This window comes from Pecten maximus, chromosome 12 (genome assembly GCF_902652985.1).
Source record: "Pecten maximus chromosome 12, xPecMax1.1, whole genome shotgun sequence".
Taxonomy (NCBI): domain Eukaryota; kingdom Metazoa; phylum Mollusca; class Bivalvia; order Pectinida; family Pectinidae; genus Pecten; species Pecten maximus.
The window spans coordinates 116,838-142,055 of NC_047026.1; the positions used below are offsets into that span (position 1 = coordinate 116,838).

General features: G+C 39.5%; 1 protein-coding gene across 2 annotated transcripts in view; it reads left to right on the top strand.

Annotated features, from left to right (window-relative positions):
- The window catches only part of LOC117339976 (eukaryotic translation initiation factor 3 subunit A-like), a 52,322-nt gene extending 27,352 nt beyond the window's left edge, over nucleotides 1–24,970 (top strand). The window contains exons 15-23 of one of the 2 annotated variants that reach the window (XM_033901703.1): nucleotides 194–307; nucleotides 746–868; nucleotides 3,067–3,220; nucleotides 4,657–4,825; nucleotides 14,933–15,064; nucleotides 16,425–16,954; nucleotides 16,991–17,404; nucleotides 23,261–23,320; nucleotides 24,666–24,970. In XM_033901703.1, the coding sequence (XP_033757594.1) occupies nucleotides 194–307; nucleotides 746–868; nucleotides 3,067–3,220; nucleotides 4,657–4,825; nucleotides 14,933–15,064; nucleotides 16,425–16,954; nucleotides 16,991–17,404; nucleotides 23,261–23,320; nucleotides 24,666–24,727 (1,758 nt within the window). In that variant the 3' untranslated portion in view covers nucleotides 24,728–24,970. Of the gene's footprint in view, nucleotides 1–193; nucleotides 308–745; nucleotides 869–3,066; nucleotides 3,221–4,656; nucleotides 4,826–14,932; nucleotides 15,065–16,424; nucleotides 17,405–23,260; nucleotides 23,321–24,665 lie in introns of both variants that reach the window. The other variant, XM_033901702.1, reaches the window with a different exon arrangement.
- Nucleotides 24,971–25,218: the final 248 nt, after the last annotated feature.

Consider the following 25,218-nt stretch of genomic DNA (forward strand, 5'->3'; position numbering starts at 1 on the left):
TTGCCTGCTATACTGACAAAGTCAGACAAGCGAGATATATGATTACATGTAATTCTTGTGGTGTCTTCATTTTGAGGGTTAAGTAGATTGCTAGGATATAAATTTGGTTTCAACATAGTATCTATAATTCTCTTGGGCTTGTTTATTTTCATATAATTTTCAGTGAAATTATATTTTGTTTAATATTTTTCAGATTGACTACTTTGCTCGTGCAAAGCGTGTAGAAGAAATTCCTCTGCTAATTGACCAGTACGAAACAGAAAGTAAAGAAGCCAGAGCATTTTGGGAGCATATGGAAGAAGAAAGGGTACAATTTTCCAACACCAATAATAATACTGTATAGATCAATGACTCATTATATTATACTTCCTACAATGAAGTTTTTCAGGACAGGATTTCATTGTTTTATAGCAAAATAATATTCTTTGTAGGAACACATGATAAAAGGATATTACAAATGGACAGTATACTGTTAGGGTCCCTTACTGGAATTTATTGTAATGATGTACAGTGAAAATACACCATATTTCAGATATGTATAAACGAAAGATGCTGTAATTTGACAAATTCTCAATATATGATATAGGGATGGCCCTTGGTAATAGAAGGGATTGTGTTGATGTACATAGCTTGCTATTGATGCAAAGTTCTCAAACAGTAATAATGTGAAACTTCTGGCCGCTAAGCTGCAAGCATCTACAAACTCCCACCTTGGATTGCAATTATAATCAAAAACTAATTTCAGATTGAGAGGATGAAGTCTGAGAGGAAAATGGCTCTCGAGACTCAGGTTCGTCTTAGCCGCATGGTTCAGGACAAAGATGATTTCCTCAACAGACTCAAGGACCAGAGGAAGGAAGAGTTCAAGGTACACAAATATATAACCTGCATTGACAAAAAAATATTCCCTTTGAGGATGGCACATGTTGCAAAAGTTTCCAAATTCTTTGGCCATTCAGTCAGTCCTTCCTGATCATGACCTATTGGTCTCCTAGTTTCTGCGGCCATTCAGACACACTGTAGGATCCTTTATGACCTGTCAGTGACTTAGTTTCTAGGACCATTCAGACACACTGTAGAATCCTTTATGACCTGTCAGTGACTTAGTTTCTAGGACCATTCAGACACTGTAGAATCCTTTATGACCTGTCAGTGTCCTAGTTTCTAGGACCATTCAGACACACTGTAGAATCCTTTATGACCTGTCAGTGACTTAGTTTCTAGGACCATTCAGACACACTGTAGAATCCTTTATGACCTGTCAGTGACTAAGTTTCTAGGACCATTCAGACACACTGTAGGATCCTTTATGACCTGTCAGTGTCCTAGTTTCTAGGACCATTCAGACACACTGTAGAATCCTTTATGACCTGTCAGTGACTTAGTTTCTAGGACCATTCAGACACACTGTAGAATCCTTTATGACCTGTCAGTGTCCTAGTTTCTAGGACCATTCAGACACACTGTAGAATCCTTTATGACCTGTCAGTGTCCTAGTTTCTAGGACCATTCAGACACACTGTAGAATCCTTTATGACCTGTCAGTGTCCTAGTTTCTAGGACCATTCAGACACACTGTAGAATCCTTTATGACCTGTCAGTGACTTAGTTTCTAGGACCATTCAGACACACTGTAGAATCCTTTATGACCTGTCAGTGTCCTAGTTTCTAGGACCATTCAGACACACTGTAGAATCCTTTATGACCTGTCAGTGTCCTAGTTTCTAGGACCATTCAGACACACTGTAGAATCCTTTATGACCTGTCAGTGACTTAGTTTCTAGGACCATTCAGACAAACTGTAGAATCCTTTATGACCTGTCAGTGACTTAGTTTCTAGGACCATTCAGACACTGTAGAATCCTTTATGACCTGTCAGTGACCTAGTTTCTAGGACCATTCAGACACACTGTAGAATCCTTTATGACCTGTCAGTGTCCTAGTTTCTAGGACCATTCAGACACTGTAGAATCCTTTATGACCTGTCAGTGACTTAGTTTCTAGGACCATTCAGACACACTGTAGAATCCTTTATGACCTGTCAGTGTCCTAGTTTCTAGGACCATTCAGACACACTGTAGAATCCTTTATGACCTGTCAGTGTCCTAGTTTCTAGGACCATTCAGACACTGTAGAATCCTTTATGACCTGTCAGTGACTTAGTTTCTAGGACCATTCAGACACACTGTAGAATCCTTTATGACCTGTCAGTGACTTAGTTTCTAGGACCATTCAGACACACTGTAGAATCCTTTATGACCTGTCAGTGTCCTAGTTTCTAGGACCATTCAGACACACTGTAGAATCTTTTATGACCTGTCAGTGTCCTAGTTTCTAGGACCATTCAGACACACTGTAGAATCTTTTATGACCTGTCATTGTCCTTGTTTCTAGGACCATTCTGACACACTGTAGAATCCTTTCTGACCTGTTAGTGACTTAGTTTCTAGGACCATTCAGACACACTGTAGAATCCTTTATGACCTGTCAGTGTCCTAGTTTCTAGGACCATTCAGACACACTGTAGAATCTTTTATGACCTGTCAGTGTCCTAGTTTCTAGGACCATTCAGACACACTGTAGAATCTTTTATGACCTGTCAGTGTCCTAGTTTCTAGGACCATTCAGACACACTGTAGAATCTTTTATGACCTGTCAGTGTCCTTGTTTCTAGGACCATTCTGACACACTGTAGAATCCTTTCTGACCTGTTAGTGACTTAGTTTCTAGGACCATTCAGACACACTGTAGGATCCTTTATGACCTGTCAGTGACTTAGTTTCTAGGACCATTCAGACACTAGAATCCTTTATGAACTGTCAGTGCCCTAGATTCTAGGACCATTTTAAAACTACTATATAATGACTGAAATAAAAATTGTTCCATCTCCAATAAAAGAGTAATTATGATTATTTGAAAAGAAGAATAGGATGTTTTATACCAAAAGTTACATTATATACACTATTACTACCTTCAAAAGTTTGGACTGCTAATCTTTAGCCCATCTTGTGAGGAGCAGTGTATGCACAGTTGGTGACATAGCATCTTAATATTTCAATGTTTTAGAAAAAGCTACAAGAATTTGATGAAAAAATGAAGGAAGAGCGTAAGAGACGTATCAAAGAGAGAAAGGAGAAGAGGAAGGAAGAGAGGAAAAATAAGTGGAGGGCTGAAAAGGAAGAAGCTGAACAGAAAGCAAGGGATGAGGCCCTCATTAGGGGTAAGTAAAGCAATACTATTACATGTGACAATATTTATATAATATGGAATTTGAGGTTCGGGGGCCCAATAGAGGGTACATATTTTAAATCACTTCTAGTCCTGAACAACTGAATGGATTTTGATTGAATTTGGCTTTGAACATTTTTGGGTAAGGTACATTGAATATTGTATAAATGGGAGGTGATGCCATATTAGGCTGAAGGTGAAGGTCCCAATAGGGTTATTACAACAAATTCTTTAAAGTCCTTATTTTGCAGAAATATGAAGTATTTTGCTATAATCACTGCCATCCTTAAATTACCTAAGCTGTTGATAGCTTTTTAACAAACTTTACATCACTTAAAATTTGTTATTTTATTACATGAATGCCTGCTATCCTCACAGTTAGTACAAATCAATACACAGAGTTCCTCACGATAATCACAGTAATACAATACACTAATGTTATAAAATGACCACCTCAATAAAAAGCATTAATAGGAAGATGAATGGAAACGAAGTTGATTTGTAAAGTCAGTCGGTGTATACAAAATAAACTACTGGTAAAAAATTACCAGATACAATACATAATACACTAGCAGTAATATATAGTAATTATTACCAGGTACAATACATAATACACTAGCAGTAATATATAGTAATTATTACCAGATACAATACATAATACACTAGCAGTAATATATAGTAATTATTACCAGGTACAATACATAATACACTAGCAGTAATATATAGTAATTATTACCAGATACAATACATAATACACTAGCAGTAATATATAGTAATTATTACCAGATACAATACATAATACACTAGCAGTAATATATAGTAATTATTACCAGATACAATACATAATACACTAGCAGTAATATATAGTAACATTTTGGTGATTACAAACCGAAAGCAATGCTCAACAAAACCAAACCAATCAAAACCATGATCACTACAATATCCAGGCCCTCCAGTTAAAATAAGCATAAGAGCTAGATTCATGATATGGGCAAAGATCATAATGGGATATGAAGGGCTACAAACTGCTACTCTTTAAAAAATTTCTTTTCCCAGTGAAAACTATTTGCAGGGGTTATTGGGCTCTGTCCATCTACGAGTCAACCCAAATCTCGTTTTCGAAACATAACTCCAAACATTGTTTAAGAAAACATCACAAGCTCCTAGTACAAAAAGTTGCTGTAGTAGTCTAGTGGTGCCTTTTGGTATGGAGTGCTTTGTATTTTTCATATTTTTCTTTCACCATGGAAACAGTGGTTAAAATCTTAAATATTGCACTTTATGCAAACATTCAATTCATAAATGTGTGGGTAGTTCATTTTTGTAGCAGGGTGTGGGGGATATTGATGACCTTATTTGTATTGGATTGTTGTTGAATAGGATATCTTGCTGTGTGGTTAAAATGAAATTTGTTGTTGATTGTTATAGAGCGTGAAGAGAAGGAACAAGAGGAGTTGGAAAAAATGGAGGAAGAACGACGTGAATATGAGTCAAGACTCGCAAAATTGGAGGAAATTGAGAACAAACGTAAAGCAAGGGAGCAGGAGATTGAAGAAAAAGAGATGAGGAGGCGTGAAGAGGAAAGGTCTACTCCGAGGTAAGAGGCCAACCTTCTACATGGAAATTGGAAAAGAGAGTATGTATGATTTGCATATCAAGTTCAGTTATCCTACCTCGAGCAATTAGTGGTCTAAGTGTTGAAAGTTTCATCCAAATCCCTCACAAGGTATGAATCTTTTAGTAGGCTGACGATGGTTTTCTCTGAGTAGTTATGGTGACATTTACCTAACAACCTTGTAACTTGAACTTACCATGTTTGTTTATAAATGTGTGAATTTTTATCGAAATCCCTAGAAGAATAAAGCCGCTAGAGCACTGACAAATTTTGGTGCATGTATGTATATTTTATATTTTAGAAAAAATGCAATATCCCCATTTAGGCCATAATAGATTAATTCTTAGATTCTCATCCAAATTTTTTTTTAAATCCTGGCAGGAGACGGATTTTATGTTTTATAACAACCAAAATATAATAATGATAACATATAGCAAGCAATTTTGAGTCCCAAAAATGGACAATAAAATTGTAGACCCAATACAAACATTGACCTATTACTTAGTGTAGAAAGAGATTAGAAAACAAGCATGGCCGACAGCATGTTTATCACACTTTTTGACAGATTCTTCCCAATATTATTATGTGAAATGAAATGTATTAAATTGACTACAAAGACTGCTATTTTGATGGTTAGTATCACTTTCCAAGTGATCTATGTTCTATATTTCACTCCCACTTTAAACACGCTCAAGCAACAACTGTTACTAAAAATAGCTATGTTTGCAGCATCAATAAAATAGAACTTGAAATAAGACATTAATTTTTCTGATGATATTGTACTTAGGAAGTTTGACTTTTGTTGGAAATCGTAAGTGTTTCTCTTGTGACATGTCATTATATTGCAATCACATAAATCAACAAGATGTCAGATGAGTTTGGAAATGAGAATTATTCCAAAGTAACTTAAAACAGTAATTGCCTTTGTTATGATATTATTATACCCCCTGGGGGGGGATACTGGAATCAGCTCGTCCTGTCTGTCTGTCCATAGGCAAACTTTGTCCAGCTATGCATTCGCTCAGTTTTCATCGGATCTTTCTGATATTACAAAATGCCCCCTTTTTGGGGCAGCTATCTTGAAGAAACATTTTGTTGAAACTTCTCCAGTTCTACTGGTGCCATTGAGCTTGAAATTGGTGAGGATGTTAAGGAAGGGGAGCCAACAAAGTGTTGTTATTTTTCAGGCTCATAAAAACTTTGACATGGCAGCCACGGCAGCCGTTTTGTAACATGATTGCGCAATCATGGTTTTCCTGAGCAACATTTATTAGGTCACCTGAGACAAAGTCTCAAGTGACCTATTCTAATCTCCTTTTGTCCGTCGTCGTCCGTCGTCCGTCGTGCGTCCGTAAACAATTTACATTTTCGACTTCTTCTCCAAAACCCACCAACCAAATTCTATGAAATTTGGCAGGAAGCTTCTATGGCTAAAGGTCAACCAAAATTGTAAATTATATGGTCCCCACCCCCTAGGGGCCTGAGGGGCGGAGCCAAAAAGGGTCAAATTGACTAAAACTTCAAAAATCTTCTTCTCTACTCTCAGATATGCTGGAATCAAACATTCTTCATAGATGGAAGGGTCTTAAGGTGCTTTACCAAAATTGTAAATTTCATGACCCAGGGGTTTCACGTTTGCCCCTGGGGAGGGGCTAAACTTTACTATAGTTTATATAGGGATATCACTTTTTTGACTTTAATTTATTTTATTTCTATTGGAATTCATTCTAATTTTGTAAACATTGTCAGCATGGGATGACAGTTTGATGGCATGCACATGTTGGCCCTGACTGACCCCCAGGGGCTGATGGGCGGGGCTAAAAAGGGCCAAATTGACTGAAATTTCACAAATCTTCTTCTCTACTCTCAGATATGATAGAATCAAATACACTTCATAGATGGCAGGGTCTGAAGGTGCTTTACCAAAATTGTGTATTTCATGACCCTGGGGTCTCAAGTTTGCCCCTGGGGAGGGGCTAAACTTTACTATAGTTTATATAGGGATATCACTTTTTTGACTTTAATTTATTTTATTTCTATTGGAATTCATTCTAATTTTGTAAACATTGTCAGCATGGGATGACAGTTTGATGGCATGCACATGTTGGCCCTGACTGACCCCCAGGGGCTGATGGGCGGGGCTAAAAAGGGCCAAATTGACTGAAATTTCACAAATCTTCTTCTCTACTCTCAGATATGATAGAATCAAATACACTTCATAGATGGCAGGGTCTGAAGGTGCTTTACCAAAATTGTGAATTTCATGACCCTGGGGTCTCAAGTTTGCCCCTGGGGCGGGGGTAAACTTAACTATAGTTTATATAGGGAATTCACATTTTTAGCTCACCTGGCCCGAAGGGCCGGTGAGCTTATGTCGTCCGTCGTCCGTCAACTTTTTCTTTAAATCGCTACTAGTCATAAAGTATTGAATGGATTTTCACCAAATTTGGTCAGGAACATCCTTGGGGGAAGGGGAACAGAGTTTGTATACAGTTTTACTCTGAACCCCCAGGGGCCTGAGGGGCGGGGCCAAATAGGGGAAATAGGGTTAATCCTTTAAATCGCTACTTGTCATAAAGTTATGAATGAATTTGAACCAAATTTGGTCAGGAACATCCTTGGCAGAAGGTGAACAGAGTTTGTATAAATTTTTACTCTGAACCCCCAGGGGCCTGAGGGGCGGGGCCAAATAGGGGAAATAGGGTTACTCCTTTAAATCGCTACTAGTCATAAAGTTATGAATGAATTTGAACCAAATTTGGTCAGTAACATCCTTGGCAGAAGGTGAACAGAGTTTGTATAAATTTTTACTCTGAACCCCCAGGGGCCTGAGGGGCGGGGCCAAATAGGGGAAATAGGGTTACTCCTTTAAATCGCTACTAGTCATAAAGTTATGAATGAATTTGAACCAAATTTGGCCAGGAACATCCTTGGCAGAAGGGGAACAGAGTTTGTATAAATTTTTACTCTGAACCCCCAGGGGCCTGAGGGGCGGGGCCAAATAGGGGAAATAGGGTTACTCCTTTAAATCGCTACTAGTCATAAAGTTATTAATGAATTTGAACCAAATTTGGTCAGGAACATTCTTGGCAGAAGGTGAACAGAGTTTGTATAAATTTTTACTCTTAACCCCAAGGGGCCTGAGGGGCGGGGCCAAATAGGGGAAATAGGGTTACTCCTTTAAATCGCTACTAGTCATAAAGTTATGAATGAATTTGAACCAAATTCGGTCAGTAACATCCTTGGCAGAAGGGGAACAGAGTTTGTATAAATTTTTACACTGAACCCCCAGGGGCCTGAGGGCGGGGCCAAATAGGGGAAATAGGGTTACTCCTTTAAATCGCTACTAGTCATAAAGTTATGAATGAATTTGAACCAAATTTGGTCAGGAACATCCTTGGCAGAAGGGGAACAGAGTTTGCATAAATTTTTACTCTGAACCCCTAGGGACCTGAGGGGCGGGGCCAAATAGGGGAAATAGGGTTACTCCTTTAAATCGCTACTAGTCATAAAGTTATGAATGAATTTGAACCAAATTTGGTCAGGAACATCCTTGGTAGAAGGGGAACATAGTTTGTATAAATTTTTACTCTTAACCCCTAGGGACCTGAGGGGCGGGGCCAAATAGGGAAATAGGGGTTTATCCTTTAAATCGCTATTATTCATAAAGTTATTAATGGATTTGAACCAAATTTGGTCTGGAATATTCTTAGGGGAAGGGGGAAAGAGAGTTTATATAAATATTGACTCTGACCACCAAGGGGCCTGAAGGGAGGGGCCAAATAGGGGAAATAGAGATTTGAGTTTTAAATGGATTTGAACCCAATTTGGTCAGAAACATTCGTGGTGATGGGGGAACAGATTTTGCATAAATGGTTACTGTGACCCTCAATCCCATAACTATGTATAGTAACGCTGGGCATTAAGGGATAAACACAATTCTTATGTAAACATAGGCCAAAGGGTTTTCCCCACCCTAAGGGACTTAGTTTCTTTAAACACCATTATGTTGTAAAAAATAATCCATATGGTCTTTCAGAGAGTACATTTTTGTATAATGTATTAACAAATTGAACATGAACATTATTTTGACATTTGGTCAAATCCAACCAGGTGAGCGATACAGGCCCCATGGGCCTCTTGTTGACTTTTATTTGTTTTATTTGTTTTGGAATTCATTCTAATTTTGTACACATTGTCAGCATGGGATGACAGTTTGATGGCATGCACATGTTGGCCCTGACTGACCCCCCAGGGCTGATGGGCAGGGCTTAAAAGGGCCAAATTGACTGAAATTTCAAAAATCTTCTTCTCAAGACTGAAATAAGGTGGAATCAAATACTCTTTATAGTTTGAAGGGTCTTATGGTGCTTTATTGAAATTTTAAATTTCATGACCCTGGGGTCACAAGTTTGCCCCTGGGGAGGTGGTAAATTTTACTATAGTTTATATAGGGAAATCACATTTTTGACTGATTTGTTTTGATTTCTATTGGAATTCATTCTGGTTAACATTTTCAGCATGGAATGAAAGTTTAATAATATGCATATGTTGGCCCTGACTGACCCCTAGGGGCTGATAGGGGGGGCAAAAAGGGTCAATTAAATAAAATGAAATATTTCAAATCTCAGGTGACCGTTAAGGCTCATGGGCCTCTTGTTAGCTCACCTGGTCCGAAGGACCAAGGTGAGCTTATGCCATACCGTTCCGTCCGTCGTCTGTCCGTCCGTCAACAATTGACATCTTCTTCATAACCACTGGTCAGAATTTGACCAAATTTTGTCAGAAGCATCCCTATGGGGTGTGGACTCAAAATTGTACAAATGGTGGGGCTGACCCCCCAGGGGTCTGAGGGGCGGGGCCAAAAGGAGTCAGTTTGGGTCTATTAATATAAATGACTTCTTCTCTGAAACTGAGCAATGGATATTGCTCATATTTGCCTGGTACCATCACTATTGGGTGGGGATTCAAAATTGTACAAATGGTGAGGCTGACCCCAAGGGGGCCTGAGGGGTGGGGCTAAGAGGGGTCAATTTGGCTAAATTGATATGAACAACTTCTCTTCTGAAACTAAGCAAGCATCACTATGGGGTGGGGATTCAAAATTGTACAAATGGTGAGGCTGACCCCAAGGGGGCCTGAGGGATGGGGCCAAGAGAGGTCAATTTGGCTAAATTGATATGAACAACTTCTCTTCTGAAACCAAGCAATTGATATTGCTCATATTTGACTGTGAGCATCCCTTTGGGGTTGGGATTCAAAATTGTACAAATAGTGGGGCCGTCCTCCCTTGGGGCTGAGAGGCGGGGCCAAAAGGGGTCATTTTGGCAGATTTGACATAAACAACTTTTTCTCTAAAACTAAGCAATGGATATCTCTAATATTTGACTGGTAGCATTCCCTTGGGTTAAGGATTCAAAATTGAACAAATGATGGGGCTGAGGGACGGGGCCAAAAGGGGTCAATTTGGTTAAATTGATATAAACAACTTCTCTGAATCTAATCAATGGATATCACTCACATTTGTATGGTAGCATGGTCATGGGTTGGGGATTCAAAATTGTACAAATGGTGAGGCTGACCCCAAGGGGGCTGAGGGGTGGGGCCAAAAGGGGTCAATTTGGCTAAATTGATATGAACAACTACTTCTCTGAAACAGCTCATATTTGACTGGTAGCATTCTTTTGGGTAAGGATTCAAAATTTTATAAAGAAAGGAACTGACCTCCCTGGAGCAGAGGGCGGGGTCAAAAGGGGTCAATTGGTTTAAACAACTTCTTTTCTGAAACTAAGCAATGGATATCACTCACATTTGTGTGGTATCATCCCTAAGGGGTTGCGCCAAAAGTCAATTTCATTTCATGAATTAATGCATTTTTTGGCATGCCTCACGTACCCATATAAAATGCCTATGATATATTGACATAGCAATACCAGCTGCAGTGACAAATATACTTAATCATCATTCTTGTTTCATATATCATGATATCCAGGTGAACGATACAGGCCCTCTGGGCCTCTTGTCTCAAACTTCTTCCCTAGTTCCTCCAGTGGCATTCAGCCCAGACTTTGCTACAATGATCCTGAGCAAGTGTTGTCATTTTTGTCATTATATCCCCCAAAAGAAGTAGGGGGACATATTGTTTTTGCTCCGTTTCTTATTATTATTATTACAAGCTTACCGGTAATAAGTATTTATATATTTTTAAAAAACACAATCTGTGTAAGATAGTTTTTTATTCGGGGAAAATAAAGTCTTTCTGCGATAAAGCACTGGACAAAGTCTGAGTGCATAGAATCCAACAAAAAAGTGATGTGCATGATTTTTTTTATCTTTTTTTTTTTAAATTCTATTTATAGTAACATTATCCTTGACCTTTGACTTTCAAGCCTGAAGCTACATGTAGTATTCTAAGCAAATACTTTCTTTAGTAGCAGTGATCTTAACCATTGGGCCCTTATAAGTTATCCTTGAAAGCAAGCACAAGGTAGAACTTGATAACTTCTAATAAGCATAATCAGCTCAGCTGAATTCATAATATATTGTACTTCAACTGATTTTCAATTTATAGAAATAGTGACATTGACCTGCAGGCCTGAAAGAGTAATTAAGGTATTGTGCAGCAACCAAACAAGATGCCCTATGGACCTGTATCAATGACCTGCTTCTCTGGACCTCTTGGCTATTAAGAAAAAAGTGTTTCAATATTTTAGCATGTTTGACTCCTGTGACTGTGAATGTATGTCAAGGTCATTCATTTTAACAAACTTTGTATCACTTTACCACAGCATACTAGAGGCCCAATATCAGGTCACTTGGCCTCTGGGTTATTGAGTAGAAGATTTTCAAATGTTTGCATGTTTGGCCCGTGCCCTATAATGAGTACTGTTCATTTGAATGGAAGAATCCCCCTTTTGGTCCCATTTCTCCCTCTTGGGAGCATGCAGAGTGCTGCGAGAGAAACTGAAGTCTCTTAAAAACATTTAGTCCAGCTAAGTAATGCCCCAAAACAAGTTTGAAAACATTGTGATCATCAAGTTGGCCATACAGAAGAAGAACAAATTAACAGGGATGTTCTCTTAGACTATTTGCTTTAAGGCCTTTCTGGTCCCAAACACCCCAAATATACAAATAAGAAAGTGGAACCTTACTATATAAAAGTTATATCTGATTGATATGTATAAGTCCCCTATCCCCACAATGGAAAGTAAAACAACCATAATTAAAACATGGAAACAGAAATGACTTTGTAAAGTTTCGAATCTTCTGTAACTTAAAAAAAAATAAGATTTTTTGAACTTGATGAATTTGAGAAATGATGTCGATGAGACTAAACAAAATAACGAACTTCATTTTTCGAACACTTCCAGATACATATGTATCATCAGATGTATATTAATTATGAAGTGCAGAACAATGGGGAAAAAATGAACGATAAACTGCTAGAATAGCTAGAACTGTATAAGATATATATAGGAAAGAAAATAAAGGGACACAACTCTTCAAGTTAGTGGAAATCCAGCCCTGAATTTAATATGTGATGATTGTCTTTTGAGAATGTGTTCCTAAACCAAAGTCAAGAGCGCTTGTATGTGTCTAACTTCCGGTGTTTGGGCCAGAGGAAACTCTGGCTACTCATTCTCATCAAGGGTCTTTGACCTGTTTGAAGGTGAGATTGCCAGATCTAATAATAAAATCTGATAAAAAAGTATTGCAGTGTTTTTTAGCTCACCTGCCCGAAGGGCAAGTGAGCTTATGCCATGGTGCGGCGTCCGTCGTCCGTCCGTCCGTCCGGCGTCAACTTTTTTAGCTCACCTGCCCGAAGGGCAAGTGAGCTTATGCCATGGTGCGGCGTCCGGCCGGCCAGCTGGCCGTCCGGCGTCAACTTTTTCATTTAAACAACTTCTTCTCAATAACCAAGAGGCCCAGGAACTTCATATTGGGCCTGTAGCATGCTGGGATGAAGGGCTACCAAGTTTGTTCAAATAAATGACCTTGACCTTCATTCAAGGTCACATTGGTCAAATAGGCTATAATCTTCAAACAACTTCTTCTCAATAACCAAGAGGCCCAGGGACTTGATATTGGGCCTGTAGCATGCTGGGGGTGAGGGGCTACAAAGTTTGTTCAAATAAATGACCTTGACCTTATATAAAGGTCACATGGGTCAAATAGGCTATAATCTTCAAACAACTTCTTCTCAATAACCAAGAGGCCCAGGGACTTGATATTGGGCCTGTAGCATACTGAGATGAAGGGCTACAAAGTTTGTTCAAATAAATGACCTTGACCTTCATTCAAGGTCACATTGGTCAAATAGGCTATAATCTTCAAACGACTTCTTCTCAATAACCAAGAGGCTCAGGGACTTGATATTGGGCCTGTAGCATGCTGGATTGAAGGGCTACAAAGTTTGTTCAAATAAATGACCTTGACCTTCATTCAAGGTCACATTATTCAAATAGGCTATAATCTTCAAACGACTTCTCAATAACCAAGAGGCCCAGCGACTTGATATTGGTGCTGTAGCATGCTTGGGTGAAGGGCTACCAAGTTTGTTCAAATGAATTGCCTTGACCTTCACTTAAGGTCATATTGGTCAAATAGGCTATATTCTTCAAATGACTTCTTCTTAATAACCAAGAGGCCCAGGGACTTGATATTGGGCCTGTAGCATGCTGGGGTGAAGGGCTACAAAGTTTGTTCAAATGAATGACCCTTGACCTACATTCAATGTCACATGGGTGAAATCGGCTTAATTCTGTAAACAGTAATTTTGCGATAGCCAAGAGCCTCCGAGACCTGATATTAGGCCAATAGAATGCTGGAATGAAAGACTAGAAAATTTATTAATATGAATAAACCTAGCTTACTATGATATTTGAATAAAGAGGTCATCAGCATAGTATCTGTAGAAATGACCTCAATCAACTTCAAAGTTGCTGTAGAGCCAGGTGAGCGCTACAGGCCCATTGGGCCTCCTCTTATTTCTTCCACTTTTGTTCCGCCGCAGAGGTTTCCGACATTTTTCTCAGAAACTACTGGGCGGATCATCATCAAAGTTCACAGACATACTCGTTAGTGTATGGGGATGTGCAACCAGGTGTTTTTTTCGCGATCGGACATCCAAGATGGCCGCCAGAGCCCACTTCCTGTTTTTAGATTTCGGTCTCCGATTTCAGTGAAAATTGGTGTATATGGGTTTTTAGGGATGCTGAATAACGTGGTAACATTTCCGAAAAGATTTGTTGCCATGGAAACAAAATAGTGGCCTCTGATTGGTCGAAATTTAGATATTGTCCGATTTTAATGAAATTTGGTATGTAGGTACATCATGGGACACCAGTCACTCCGGTAATCTCACTTCCACATTTTAACAAAATGGACACCATTTCCTTGCCTCTGGTTGGTCTATTGTCTGATTTTGATGAGATTTGGTACGTAGGTACATCATGGGACACCAGTCACTCTTATAACCTCACTTCCACATTTTAACAAAATGGACACCATTTCCTGGCCACTGATTGGTCGAAATTTAGATATTGTCCGATTTTAATGAAATTTGATATGTAGGTACATCATGGGACACCAGTCACTCCCCTAACCTCACTTCCACATTTTAACAAAATGGCCACCATTTCCTTGCCTCTGGTTGGTCTATTGTCTGATTTTGATGAGATTTGGTACGTAGGTACATCATGGGACACCGGTCACTCTTATAACCTCACTTTCACTTTTTAACAAAATGGCCACCATTTCCTGACCTCTGATTGGTCTAAATTTAGATATTTGATGAAATTTGGTATGTAGGGGTATTAGGGGACTCCAAAATCAACTGAATGGGTTTCGTTGCCATAGCAACCATACGGAGGGTTCTGATTGGTCCAAATTTAGATGTTGTTCAATTTCAATTAAATTTGGTATATAGGGATATTGAGGGATGCCGAACATAATTGCATGACTGCAGGGGCATTTGGGGGACATCTGTAATTACTTGTTCAAGTTGATCTAGCCTTTTGTTAAAGCATAAAATGAACCTAATGCTCCTTTTATGACAGTTTCTTCAAAACCATACATACTTGTTTCTAGTAACAGACAAGATGAGAGAACGACTGACCGACCTTCATGGAAACCAGAGGGGGGCCGTGAAGGAGGGGGATGGAGAGAACGAGAGAAACAAAGGACAGACAGCTGGAAAAAAGAAGCTAGCCCTGTTAAGAAGTAAGTGATCAGTAGGATATTTCTGAAGCTTGATATGTATGTTTGTGAATAAAACTGACTTTATTCAAACTTGGTCAAGTGGTGTGATTTAGGTCAAGCAGTGTGATTAAATGATTTTACACATAGGGTGTTTCCAGAATTGTTACTAAGGTACCATACTGGAGGCTTCTGAATGGCCAAAGTTTCACCCTTTAAAGGGTTGGCCGATGCAATGATAATATTTTCCAAAACAATAGATGTCGTTTGGTTGCCATGGTAACCAAAATAATCTGTATGATGAAGCAAATCTTGACCTGGTGACTCCTTCAAAAATGTGTAACTAATTGCAATGCAACTAGAGTTTTAGAAGCACCCATCACAGGGCCCTTTCTGATATGTCATTATTCTAGATTTAGAAGTTCTCACCACAAGGATGTGTCTGACATGTTAGCATTATAGTTATACCTTAATAGCAATAATCCTTATACATTGTAGATGTGCATACTCTATATCGGGTTTCCTTTCAGTTAGTCAAGATGGCTGCCACAGCCTTTGATTGGCTAAAAAAACTAATTCGCTGTTACTCTGTAACTATTCAATGGAATTCAATATAACTTAGTGGGAGGGATGATTACAAGGTGAACTTTGATTTTGTGTTTAAAAATAAGTTGAAAATAAAAACAAAATGGCCCCCTTAGAGTTTATTCTTGAGAAAATGGCTGCCGTTACTGGCTTCTGATTTGTAAAAATTTACATAATGTTTGATTTCATTGGAATTGGTTTATAGGGGTGTTAAAGTGGACAGCAAAATCAACCGAATGGGTTTTGTTTCCATAGTGACCACACAGACATTAGCATCTTCAGAAATATGGGAGGCATTTGGGGGACTTATGTTATGGTTTCCCATTGCAATCAGTACTTGTCATAAAAATGTAATGGGATTTCAACTAAACTTAACAGCAATAATCCTTATATAGATGAAGATGTGTGTAATCTGTAAGAGGTAGAATTTACCTCCCCATATAGAAAAGCTAAATTTCCCCCAACCCTGTGTTACAAGACTACAATTAATTGGCTGTGGAGGGGGTGTAAGTTGGCCCCCAGACAACCAGTTCTAGTTTTAGAAGCACTCATCACAGGGCCCTTTCTGACATGTCAGTATTCTAGTTTTAGATCTATTCACATTGAATCTGTTCTGTTCAATTGTAATTGCTGTAATTGCCATTTCGGTTTTAGGAATACAAAGGAAGGACTTCTAGCAATAGCATATGTGTCATAATAGATATAAAAAAGAAACACTTTGTATAATGATAAAATGTGTGATTTCCACTCTTGATAAAATGCTCTCATCTGCTTAATAACTGATTGGTTCACCTTTCAGCATGGAGGAGGATAGATGGGGCCGTAATAAAGAGAGTGGTAGGCCTGATGAAGGTAGGGAACCATGGCGTAGCCATGAGGGACGTGATGATGGAGAAAGAGATGGTTGGAGAGGAGGCTCCCGAGATGACAGAGAAAGTGATGGGTTTAGAGGATCACAAAGAGAAGAACGGGGTGGATTTGAAAGAGGTTCTAGGGAGGGTAGAGATGGATATGGGGATCGAGGTCCGAGAGATGAGAGAGATAGCTTCAGAGGTCCCCCTAGAGATGAAGGACGTTGGGGTGACAGAGGTCAAAGAGATGACCAGGATGGGCCGCGCAACTGGCGAAGAGATGATAGAGGCCCAAGAGAAGAAGGAAGTGGGCCTTGGAGAGGAAGTCGTGGTGGCGACTCTGAAGGTGGAAGATGGAGTTCTCGGGGAGGTGACTCTGAAGGTGGAAGATGGGGCTCACGAGGAGGCGACTCTGAAGGTGGAAGATGGGGCTCACGAGGAGGTGACTCTGAAGGTGGAAGATGGGGCTCACGAGGAGGTGACTCTGAAGGTGGAAGATGGGGCTCACGAGGAGGTGACTCTGAAGGCAGTGGTCGATGGTCTAGAGGTGGTGATGCCGAGGGAGGGAGAAGAGGTGACACAGAGAGCAGGTGGTCTAGAGGAGGAGACTCTGAGGGTGGAAGCAGATGGGGCTCCAGAGGAGGAGATTCTGAAGGTGGACGTTGGGGGTCCCGAGGACGAGACTCGGAAGTTGGACAAAGGGAACGAGACTCGGATGGTGGCGGCAGATGGGGCACAAGGGATGGTGACTCAGAGGGTGGAAGTAAATGGGGTTCAAGAGGTGGAGACCCAGACAGTGGAAGAAGAGGTGACTCTGATAGTGGAAGTAGATGGAAATCGGGAAGGGCAGGAATGCCTAGGGATGTACGCCTGGATGATCCGATCCCAGAGAACAGACCACCACGTGAGGAGTGGAAGCCTAAATCAGGTATTGCTTCTTTCTTCAGGGTTGTAACAATTTGTGTTAGTGCTTCTCCATGACTTGAATTAGAAAATTGCTATCTTGTTGAAAGGAAAACTGATCTGGTCTCTACCTTGTAAAAAAATAACAATACAGTCAAATCTGTCCAAATGACCATCTGTATTAGGCAAAACACTATTGTTTCAACTTGATCAACCTTTTCCTTAATGAAACCAGCACTCTATATCTATTTTGTTGCCAAAGCTCTCCAATAAGCGACTAGAAGTCTCCATGCCATTTATTCAGACTAGGTATCTCGTACTTTGTATCCCCCATCCCCTACACCCTGATGTTCTAGTAATTCAAAGAATCCAAACAAAGGTAGACAACTGTGGCAAAAACTGTATATGATTATAAAATTGTAATTTCACTGGACATCACTGTCTTTCTACTCATGTCCGTTCTCTCAGTTTAGGGCAGCCATTTTGCCAACGACTGCCAAAGGACCAAGGTGAGCTTATGCCATACCGTAGCGTTCATCGTCTGTCCATCCGTCAACAATTGACTTCTTCTTCATAACCACTGGTCAGAATTTGACCAAATTTTGTCAGAAGCATCCCTATGAGGTGGGGACTCAAAATTGTACAAATGGTTGGGCTGACCCCCAGGGGTCTGAGGGCGAGGGCCAAAAAGGGTCAATATATAGCTATATTGATATTAACGACTTCTCTGAAACCGAGCAATGGATATTGCTCATATTTGCCTGGTAGCATCACTATTAGGTGGGGATTCAAAATTGTACAAATGATGGGGCTGACCGCCAGGGGCCTGAAGGGCGGGGCCAAAAGTGGTCAATTGGCCTATATTGATATAAACACCGCCTTCTCTGAAACCAAGCAATAGATATTGCTCATATTTGACTGAGCATCCCTTTGGGGTCGGGATTCAAAATTGTACAAATGGTGCGGCCGACCTCCCTTGGGGCTGAGAGGCGGGGCCAAAAGGGTTCATTTTGGCAGAATTGATATAAACAACTTTTTTCTTAAACTAACCAATGGATATCTCTAATATTTGACTGGTAGCATTCCCTTGGGTTAAGGATTCAATATTGAACAAATGACAGGGCTAACCCCCAGGGGGCTGAGGGGCGGGGCGGGGCCAAAAGGGGTCAATTTGGTTAAATTGATATAAACAACTTCTTCTCTGAAACTAATCAATGGATATCACTCACATTTGTATGGTAGCATGGTCATGGGGTGGGGATTCAAAATTTTACAAAGGGCCTGTTTCCAAAATGGCCCCTTCTCTGATTCAAATTTCCTGTTGGTGGTGCATTGCCCATGCCGTTGTGGTCACAAATCTACAAAGTATAAAGATTTAGGTCACTTGGTTTGTTTTTATACCCCCACAACGAAGTTAGGGGGGGTATACTGGAATCGGGTTGTCTGTCCGTCCGTCCGTCTGTCTGTAGACGCATTTTGTCCGGACAACTCCCCCTAAACCGATGGGCCAATTCCGATGAAACTTCACACAAATATTAATGATCATGTCTAGATGTGCATGCCACTTTATTTTTCTCAAAATTATGGTTGCTATGGTAACTGGTCACTATAAACAGGTTTTCCGATAAGAACCATAACTTTAAGTTTGTCCAGACAACTCCTCCTAAACTAAATGGCCAATTTCAATGAAACTTCACACAAATATAGAGGACCATGTATAGATGTGCATGCCACTTTCTTTTCTTTCAAAATTATGGTTGCTATGGCAACTGGTCACTATAAACAGGTTTTCTGGTAAGAACCATAACTTTAAAGTTTGTCCGGACAACTCCTAAACTAAATGGTCAATTTCAATGAAACTTCACACAAATATAGAACCATGTTTTGATTTCTGTTAAGTACGTTGAGTTATATTATAGACTTATCGATTAATGTGACATTCAAAATACATTTATCATCAAATAAAATGTTGACCAAATAATACTAAAAAAAAAACACCATGGCCACCGAATCAGGAACTGTGCAATAACCAACATTACTGAAAATTTACAATTAGTGTAATACTAACCGTCTCTTGCTCAAAATGTACAATTAGTGTAACAATGTTGTAACTTACCATCTCTTACTCAAAATGTACAATTAGTGTAACAATGTTGTAACTTACCATCTCTTACTCAAAATGTACAATTAGTGTAACAATGTTGTAACTTACCATCTCTTACTCAAAATGTACAATTAGTGTATAACAATGTTGTAACTTACCATCTCTTACTCAAAATGTACAATTAGTGTAACAATGTTGTAACTTACCATCTCTTACTCAAAATGTACAATTAGTGTAACAATGTTGTAACTTACCATCTCTTACTAAAAATGTACAATTAGTGTAACAATGTTGTAACTTACCATCTCTTACTCAAAATGTACAATTAGTGTAACAATGTTGTAACTTACCATCTCTTACTAAAAATGTACAATTAGTGTAATAAGATTATAACTTACCATCTCTTTTCTCATACATCTGCCCTATTTAGTTACCACTGCTGTTCATGTCTGAATTGTGGTGTTTCTTGTGGCATAAATAAACAGCTGATATTGTCTACCTGTTCATGCCAATTTGTGGTTTGAAACAAATGTGCATCAGCTTACAAAAATCTTGTGACTTCAACAATTACTATATTTATCCAGATATAATCCCAGATCCAGTTATAGTTTCAAATCTCAATTTGTCTGTTATAGACGATCCCCTATATGGAGGAAATCCAGTTTATTTGTCCAGTGAGAGTACCGTAAAAACTTGTGTAATTTGTGCACCAGTGTAATTTGCTCAGGTACTTTTGGGGGCTAAAAATGCTGGGGGAAAACTTCTATCCGCTAATTTTGCGCATGAAAAATTTTGACCAAAAACGATGTCCAGGAGGTCCTGAAAACGATGTATGAAAATGACCCTAACACAGATTAGTACAAAACTTTGTTTAAAATCATTCTACTTAATACTTGATGATTAAAATAATCTGATTATTTTGTATTTGTAATGAGGAAATATCAAAATTGCATCTTGTTTGGTTTTTTTAAATCGACCCTAAGTCAGGAATAGGCATTATGAACATTTATCAGCTCAAACTTGCACACACTTTCAAAGAAAAGTAAAATTAAAAAGCCTTACCCGCAGACGGACCGGTAAACGGCACATCTCCGATCACTAAATAAACTTCAGTACACGTTCCTATGTGACAAAATCAGAGGCTTTCCGACTGTATTTCTTGAAAACAATAACAGAATATGTATTTAAAAGACATTTTAAAACTCAACCTGAGAGGGAAATGTATGGAATATAACGGCAAATCTTCTTTGTAAATCGCCGCTGCCTTTGAAGTTATCACTGTGCGGCACTGTGCACATGCTTGTTTCTTTGATGTGTCAATCAAATTAGACTCCACTTTATAGCGGGACTTATTGCGGGTTGCGATTAAATAAATAATATTTAAAAAATGAGGTTTTAATATCACTTTTCAGCGTTTTATAAGGAAAATAAAATGAAAAACTCAACAATTCCAACAATCTGTCATGTGTAAAAAATCTTTTTCTATTAGCCAATTTTTCTGATCTCTCTGCGGGCAAGCCTCTTTAAGTAATCACTTTTGCATATATTGCCACAAGTGTTTTAATTAATCTAATTATTTAGCCCAATAAAGCTTAATGCGGTCTAATTGACAACAGAAATAATGTCCGCTTGGACGTTGGTAGGTTTTACTGAATGTAGAGGAATGTATACCGAGATTGACTAATGCTTTATTAGTCCTCCACTTGACTAGTTTTGCGTGTCTGTCCTTCCTTTATCTTGTCCTGGCCTTCAACACTACTCGTCACAGGAACTTCAAACTTGGGACATCTCAAACAACCAGTGTGTAAGATTAAATCCACCACAAATTCATCATCAGCACATTCTTGTTCTATTCTCCAGATTGCCTTGGCGTTGCCACAGCTTTTTCTTGACTGTGGTGTCATTGAGGGGCAAACATCAAAAGGACTGAAAGAATTCTTGTTGAAACCTTCATGTGGTTGTAACAATTGTGTATCAGTCAACAAGTAAATATAAGTTTTAAATGAGTAAGTTATAATACCCCTGCAATGTGAAGGGTGGGGGGATTGGGTTGTCTGTCCATTCATTCGTCTGTAGACACATCTTGTCAGGTTGGCCAATTGAAAATTTTGGTTGCCATGGTTACTTGTCACTATTCATAGGTTTTTATTGTCCTGACAACTCCTAAACTTGTGAACTGATTTTCACAAAACTTTACAGGAATGTTAGGGAACATGTGCAGATGTGCATGCAGCTGTTTAAATTCCAAAGTTTTTGTTGCCATGGTAACTGGTCACTATTGACAGGTTTTTATTGTCCAGACAACTCTTCCAAAACCTGTGGGATGATTTCAACAAAATTTATGACTAAATTCTCTTTATTAAAAACAACACATATTCCAGCCATTCTGAATTTCAGAAATAGGGGCATGCACAGGTTATCTTAGTTAGTCTCTAGATAACAGTTCCAGTTGTCCATTGACTCATGCAGATTGTGAAAGTATTGGTCAGCCATCCTGGCGTCAGTTCTAGTTAGCTCACCGGTTACGAGTAACCGAGAGCTAATGCTGTCACCCCGGCGTCCGCGTCCCACCCCAAACCTTTAAAGTTTTTGGGGTAAGTTTTTGGAAAGCTTGTAAGTCCAAAAGTATACACCTCATGCCCTTCTTATTTGGTTTATACATTCATTAGAGGTCTATGAGTGATGTTATGGCAAAATCATGCAGAAAAAAATTGTGATTTTTTCGCATTTTACCATTTTGTGAGTTCAAAAGTATACACCTCATGCCCTTCAAAATTGGTTCATACATTCATTAGAGGTCTAGGAGTGATGTTATGGCAAAATCATGCAGAAAAAATTTATGATTTTACCATTTTGTGGACTTAACTTTTTTGGCACCAAAACTCACTTTAAAGATTTTGGAGAATTGGTTGTGTTTGGTTTATTTTGTTTAACGTCCTTTTACAGCTAAGGACAGCCTCCCGTGTGCGACATGCATGCTTGTGGTGAATGTGTATGTGTGATTTGGGAGGCTGCGGTATGTTCGTGTTAAGTCTCCTTGTGATAGGCCGGAACTTTTGCCGATTTGTAGTGCTACCTCACTGAAGCATACTGCCTAAGACACCCAGCAGCACACCCCACCCGGTCACATTATACTGACAATGGGCGAACCAGTCGTCCCACTCCTAATATGCTGAGCGCTAAGCAGCAGCAGCAACTACCATTTTTAAAGACTCTGGTATGTCTCGGCTAGGGGACAGAACCCAAAGCCTTCCTCACAGCGGCGAACGCTCAACTAAAGGCCAAAAGTGAGGCATTGTCAAGGGAGACATTAGGAAGAAGTTGTTCAGAAAGAAGAGAAAAGATAAGATCCCAAGTTTAGTCGCCTCTTACGATCATGCAATGGGGGCAGCAGGTACAATTCTTACACCCTACCTGCAGGGCAGTTTTGGAAAGCTTGTAAGTCCACACCCTTCTTATTTGGTTTATACATCCATTAGAGGTCTAGGAGCGATATTATGTGACATACAATTTCAAAATGACATGCTTATACATACATAAAAAATGAATGCATAGCATGATTGCTGCCACCAGTGAGCTTTCGCAATCAGTGATTGCACTTGTTATTACTAGAGCTGCTGTTAATATCAAGATCTACTGTATTACAGTGGGTGTACAAAACGGATACAAAGTGTTAATAATTCTGCACAATCTTGTTACTGCTGTTATTCATGCCAAGATCTGTGATCTTTTCCCAAAAAGTGTTTGTTGGTGAATTAGACTATTTTTATATTGTAGAAGAGGCTAGGAGAGGAGAAGGCAATAGAGCATGGAGAGAAAACCCATCGCCAGAAAAAGGTAGGAATGAGTAATGCCCGAGTGTTCTAGTTAGGCCTCAAACAAGTGATGCCCGAGTGTTCTAGTGAGGCTCCAAACAAGTAATGCCCGAGTGTTCTAGTGAGGCCTCAAACAAGTGATGCCCGAGTGTTCTAGTGAGGCCCCAAACAAGTAATGCCCAAGTGTTCTTGTGAGGCCTCAAACAAGTAATGCCCGAGTGTTCTAGTGAGGCCTCAAACAAGTGATGCCCGAGTGTTCTAGTGAGGCCCCAAACAAGTAATGCCCAAGTGTTCTTGTGAGGCCTCAAACAAGTAATGCCCGAGTGTTCTAGTGAGGCCCCAAACAAGTAATGCCCGAGTGTTCTAGTTAGGCCTCAAACAAGTGATGCCCGAGTGTTCTAGTGAGTCTCCAAACAAGTGATGCCCGAGTGTTCTAGTGAGTCTCCAAATAAGTAATGCCCGAGTGTTCTAGTGAGGCCTCAAACAAGTAATGCCCGAGTGTTCTAGTGAGGCCTCAAACAAGTAATGCCCGAGTGTTCTAGTGAGGCCTCAAACAAGTAATGCCCGAGTGTTCTAGTGAGGCCTCAAACAAGTAATGCTCGAGTGTTCTAGTGAGTCTCCAAACAAGTAATGCCCGAGTGTTCTAGTGAGTCTCCAAACAAGTAATGCCCAAGTGTTCTAGTGAGGCTCCAAACAAGTAATGCCCGAGTGTTCTAGTGAGGCCTCAAACAAGTAATGCCCGAGTGTTCTAGTTAGGCCTCAAACAAGTGATGCCCGAGTGTTCTAGTGAGGCTCCAAACAAGAAATGCCCGAGTGTTCTAGTGAGGCCTCAAACAAGTAATGCCCGAGTGTTCTAGTGTTGCTCCAAACAAGCAATGCCCAAGTGTTCTAGTGAGGCCCCAAACAAGTAATGCCCGAGTGTTCTAGTGAGGCCTCAAACAAGTAATGCCCGAGTGTTCTAGTGAGGCTCCAAACAAGTAATGCCCGAGTGTTCTAGTGAGGCCTCAAACAAGTAATGCCCGAGTGTTCTAGTGAGGCCTCAAACAAGTAATGCCCGAGTGTTCTAGTGAGGCCCCAAACACAAACATAGGAATGAGTAATACCCGAGTGTTCTGGTTGGTTAATAAACCAAAGCATCATGCACAAATTTAAGAAGAAGAAATTCCTCAGTGTTCTAGTGGATTTATAAACCTAAGCCCCAGCACAAACCTAAGAATAAATAATGCTTGAGTTGCCAAGTTGAAGTGTTATACAAAGTGCATTATAATAGATCACCTGCTGATATAATTACCAGCCTCACATAATTTCCATTCGCTCCATTCATCTCTGAAAATTGCTGTCTTTGACTGGTTTTGTTTTCTTCACAGGCAAGCCCCGTGGTGATGGTGAGAAACAGGAAGATGGTTGGACAACCGTCAACTATAAATAGACATGGACAACCGTCAACTATAAATAGAGAGCGGTTACCGCAACAATGTTTCCACCACTACATCAACTTTCTAACAAAGGAATTTTTGAATAATTTTATTTATTACGTTATGTAAATTGAGCAAGCTTGCCTTGGTTTGCTGACATATATCTTTGAGATGAAAGCAGACAAAAACTTTGTATTTCTTTTATTTACCTGTCTTTATCAAATTTCTTAAATTAAGAATAAATACTTTGAATTAGACTGAATGTTAAATTTATAATGCAATTCAAAAGTTTGAATGGTTTCAAGATTCTTCAGGGTGATAAATATATAAAGTTGAGGAAATATTTGGGGTGTCACCACCACATAAATTTGATAACTTTAATCAGAGACATATATACAGAGAGATTGGCAGCTCTCTATTTGCCCTTGTGTTTACATAGTGGCCCCTGACCTTCCCACAATCCTTTGCGGTCGCTCGGTTCAGTCTTCACTAGACGCCATATTGG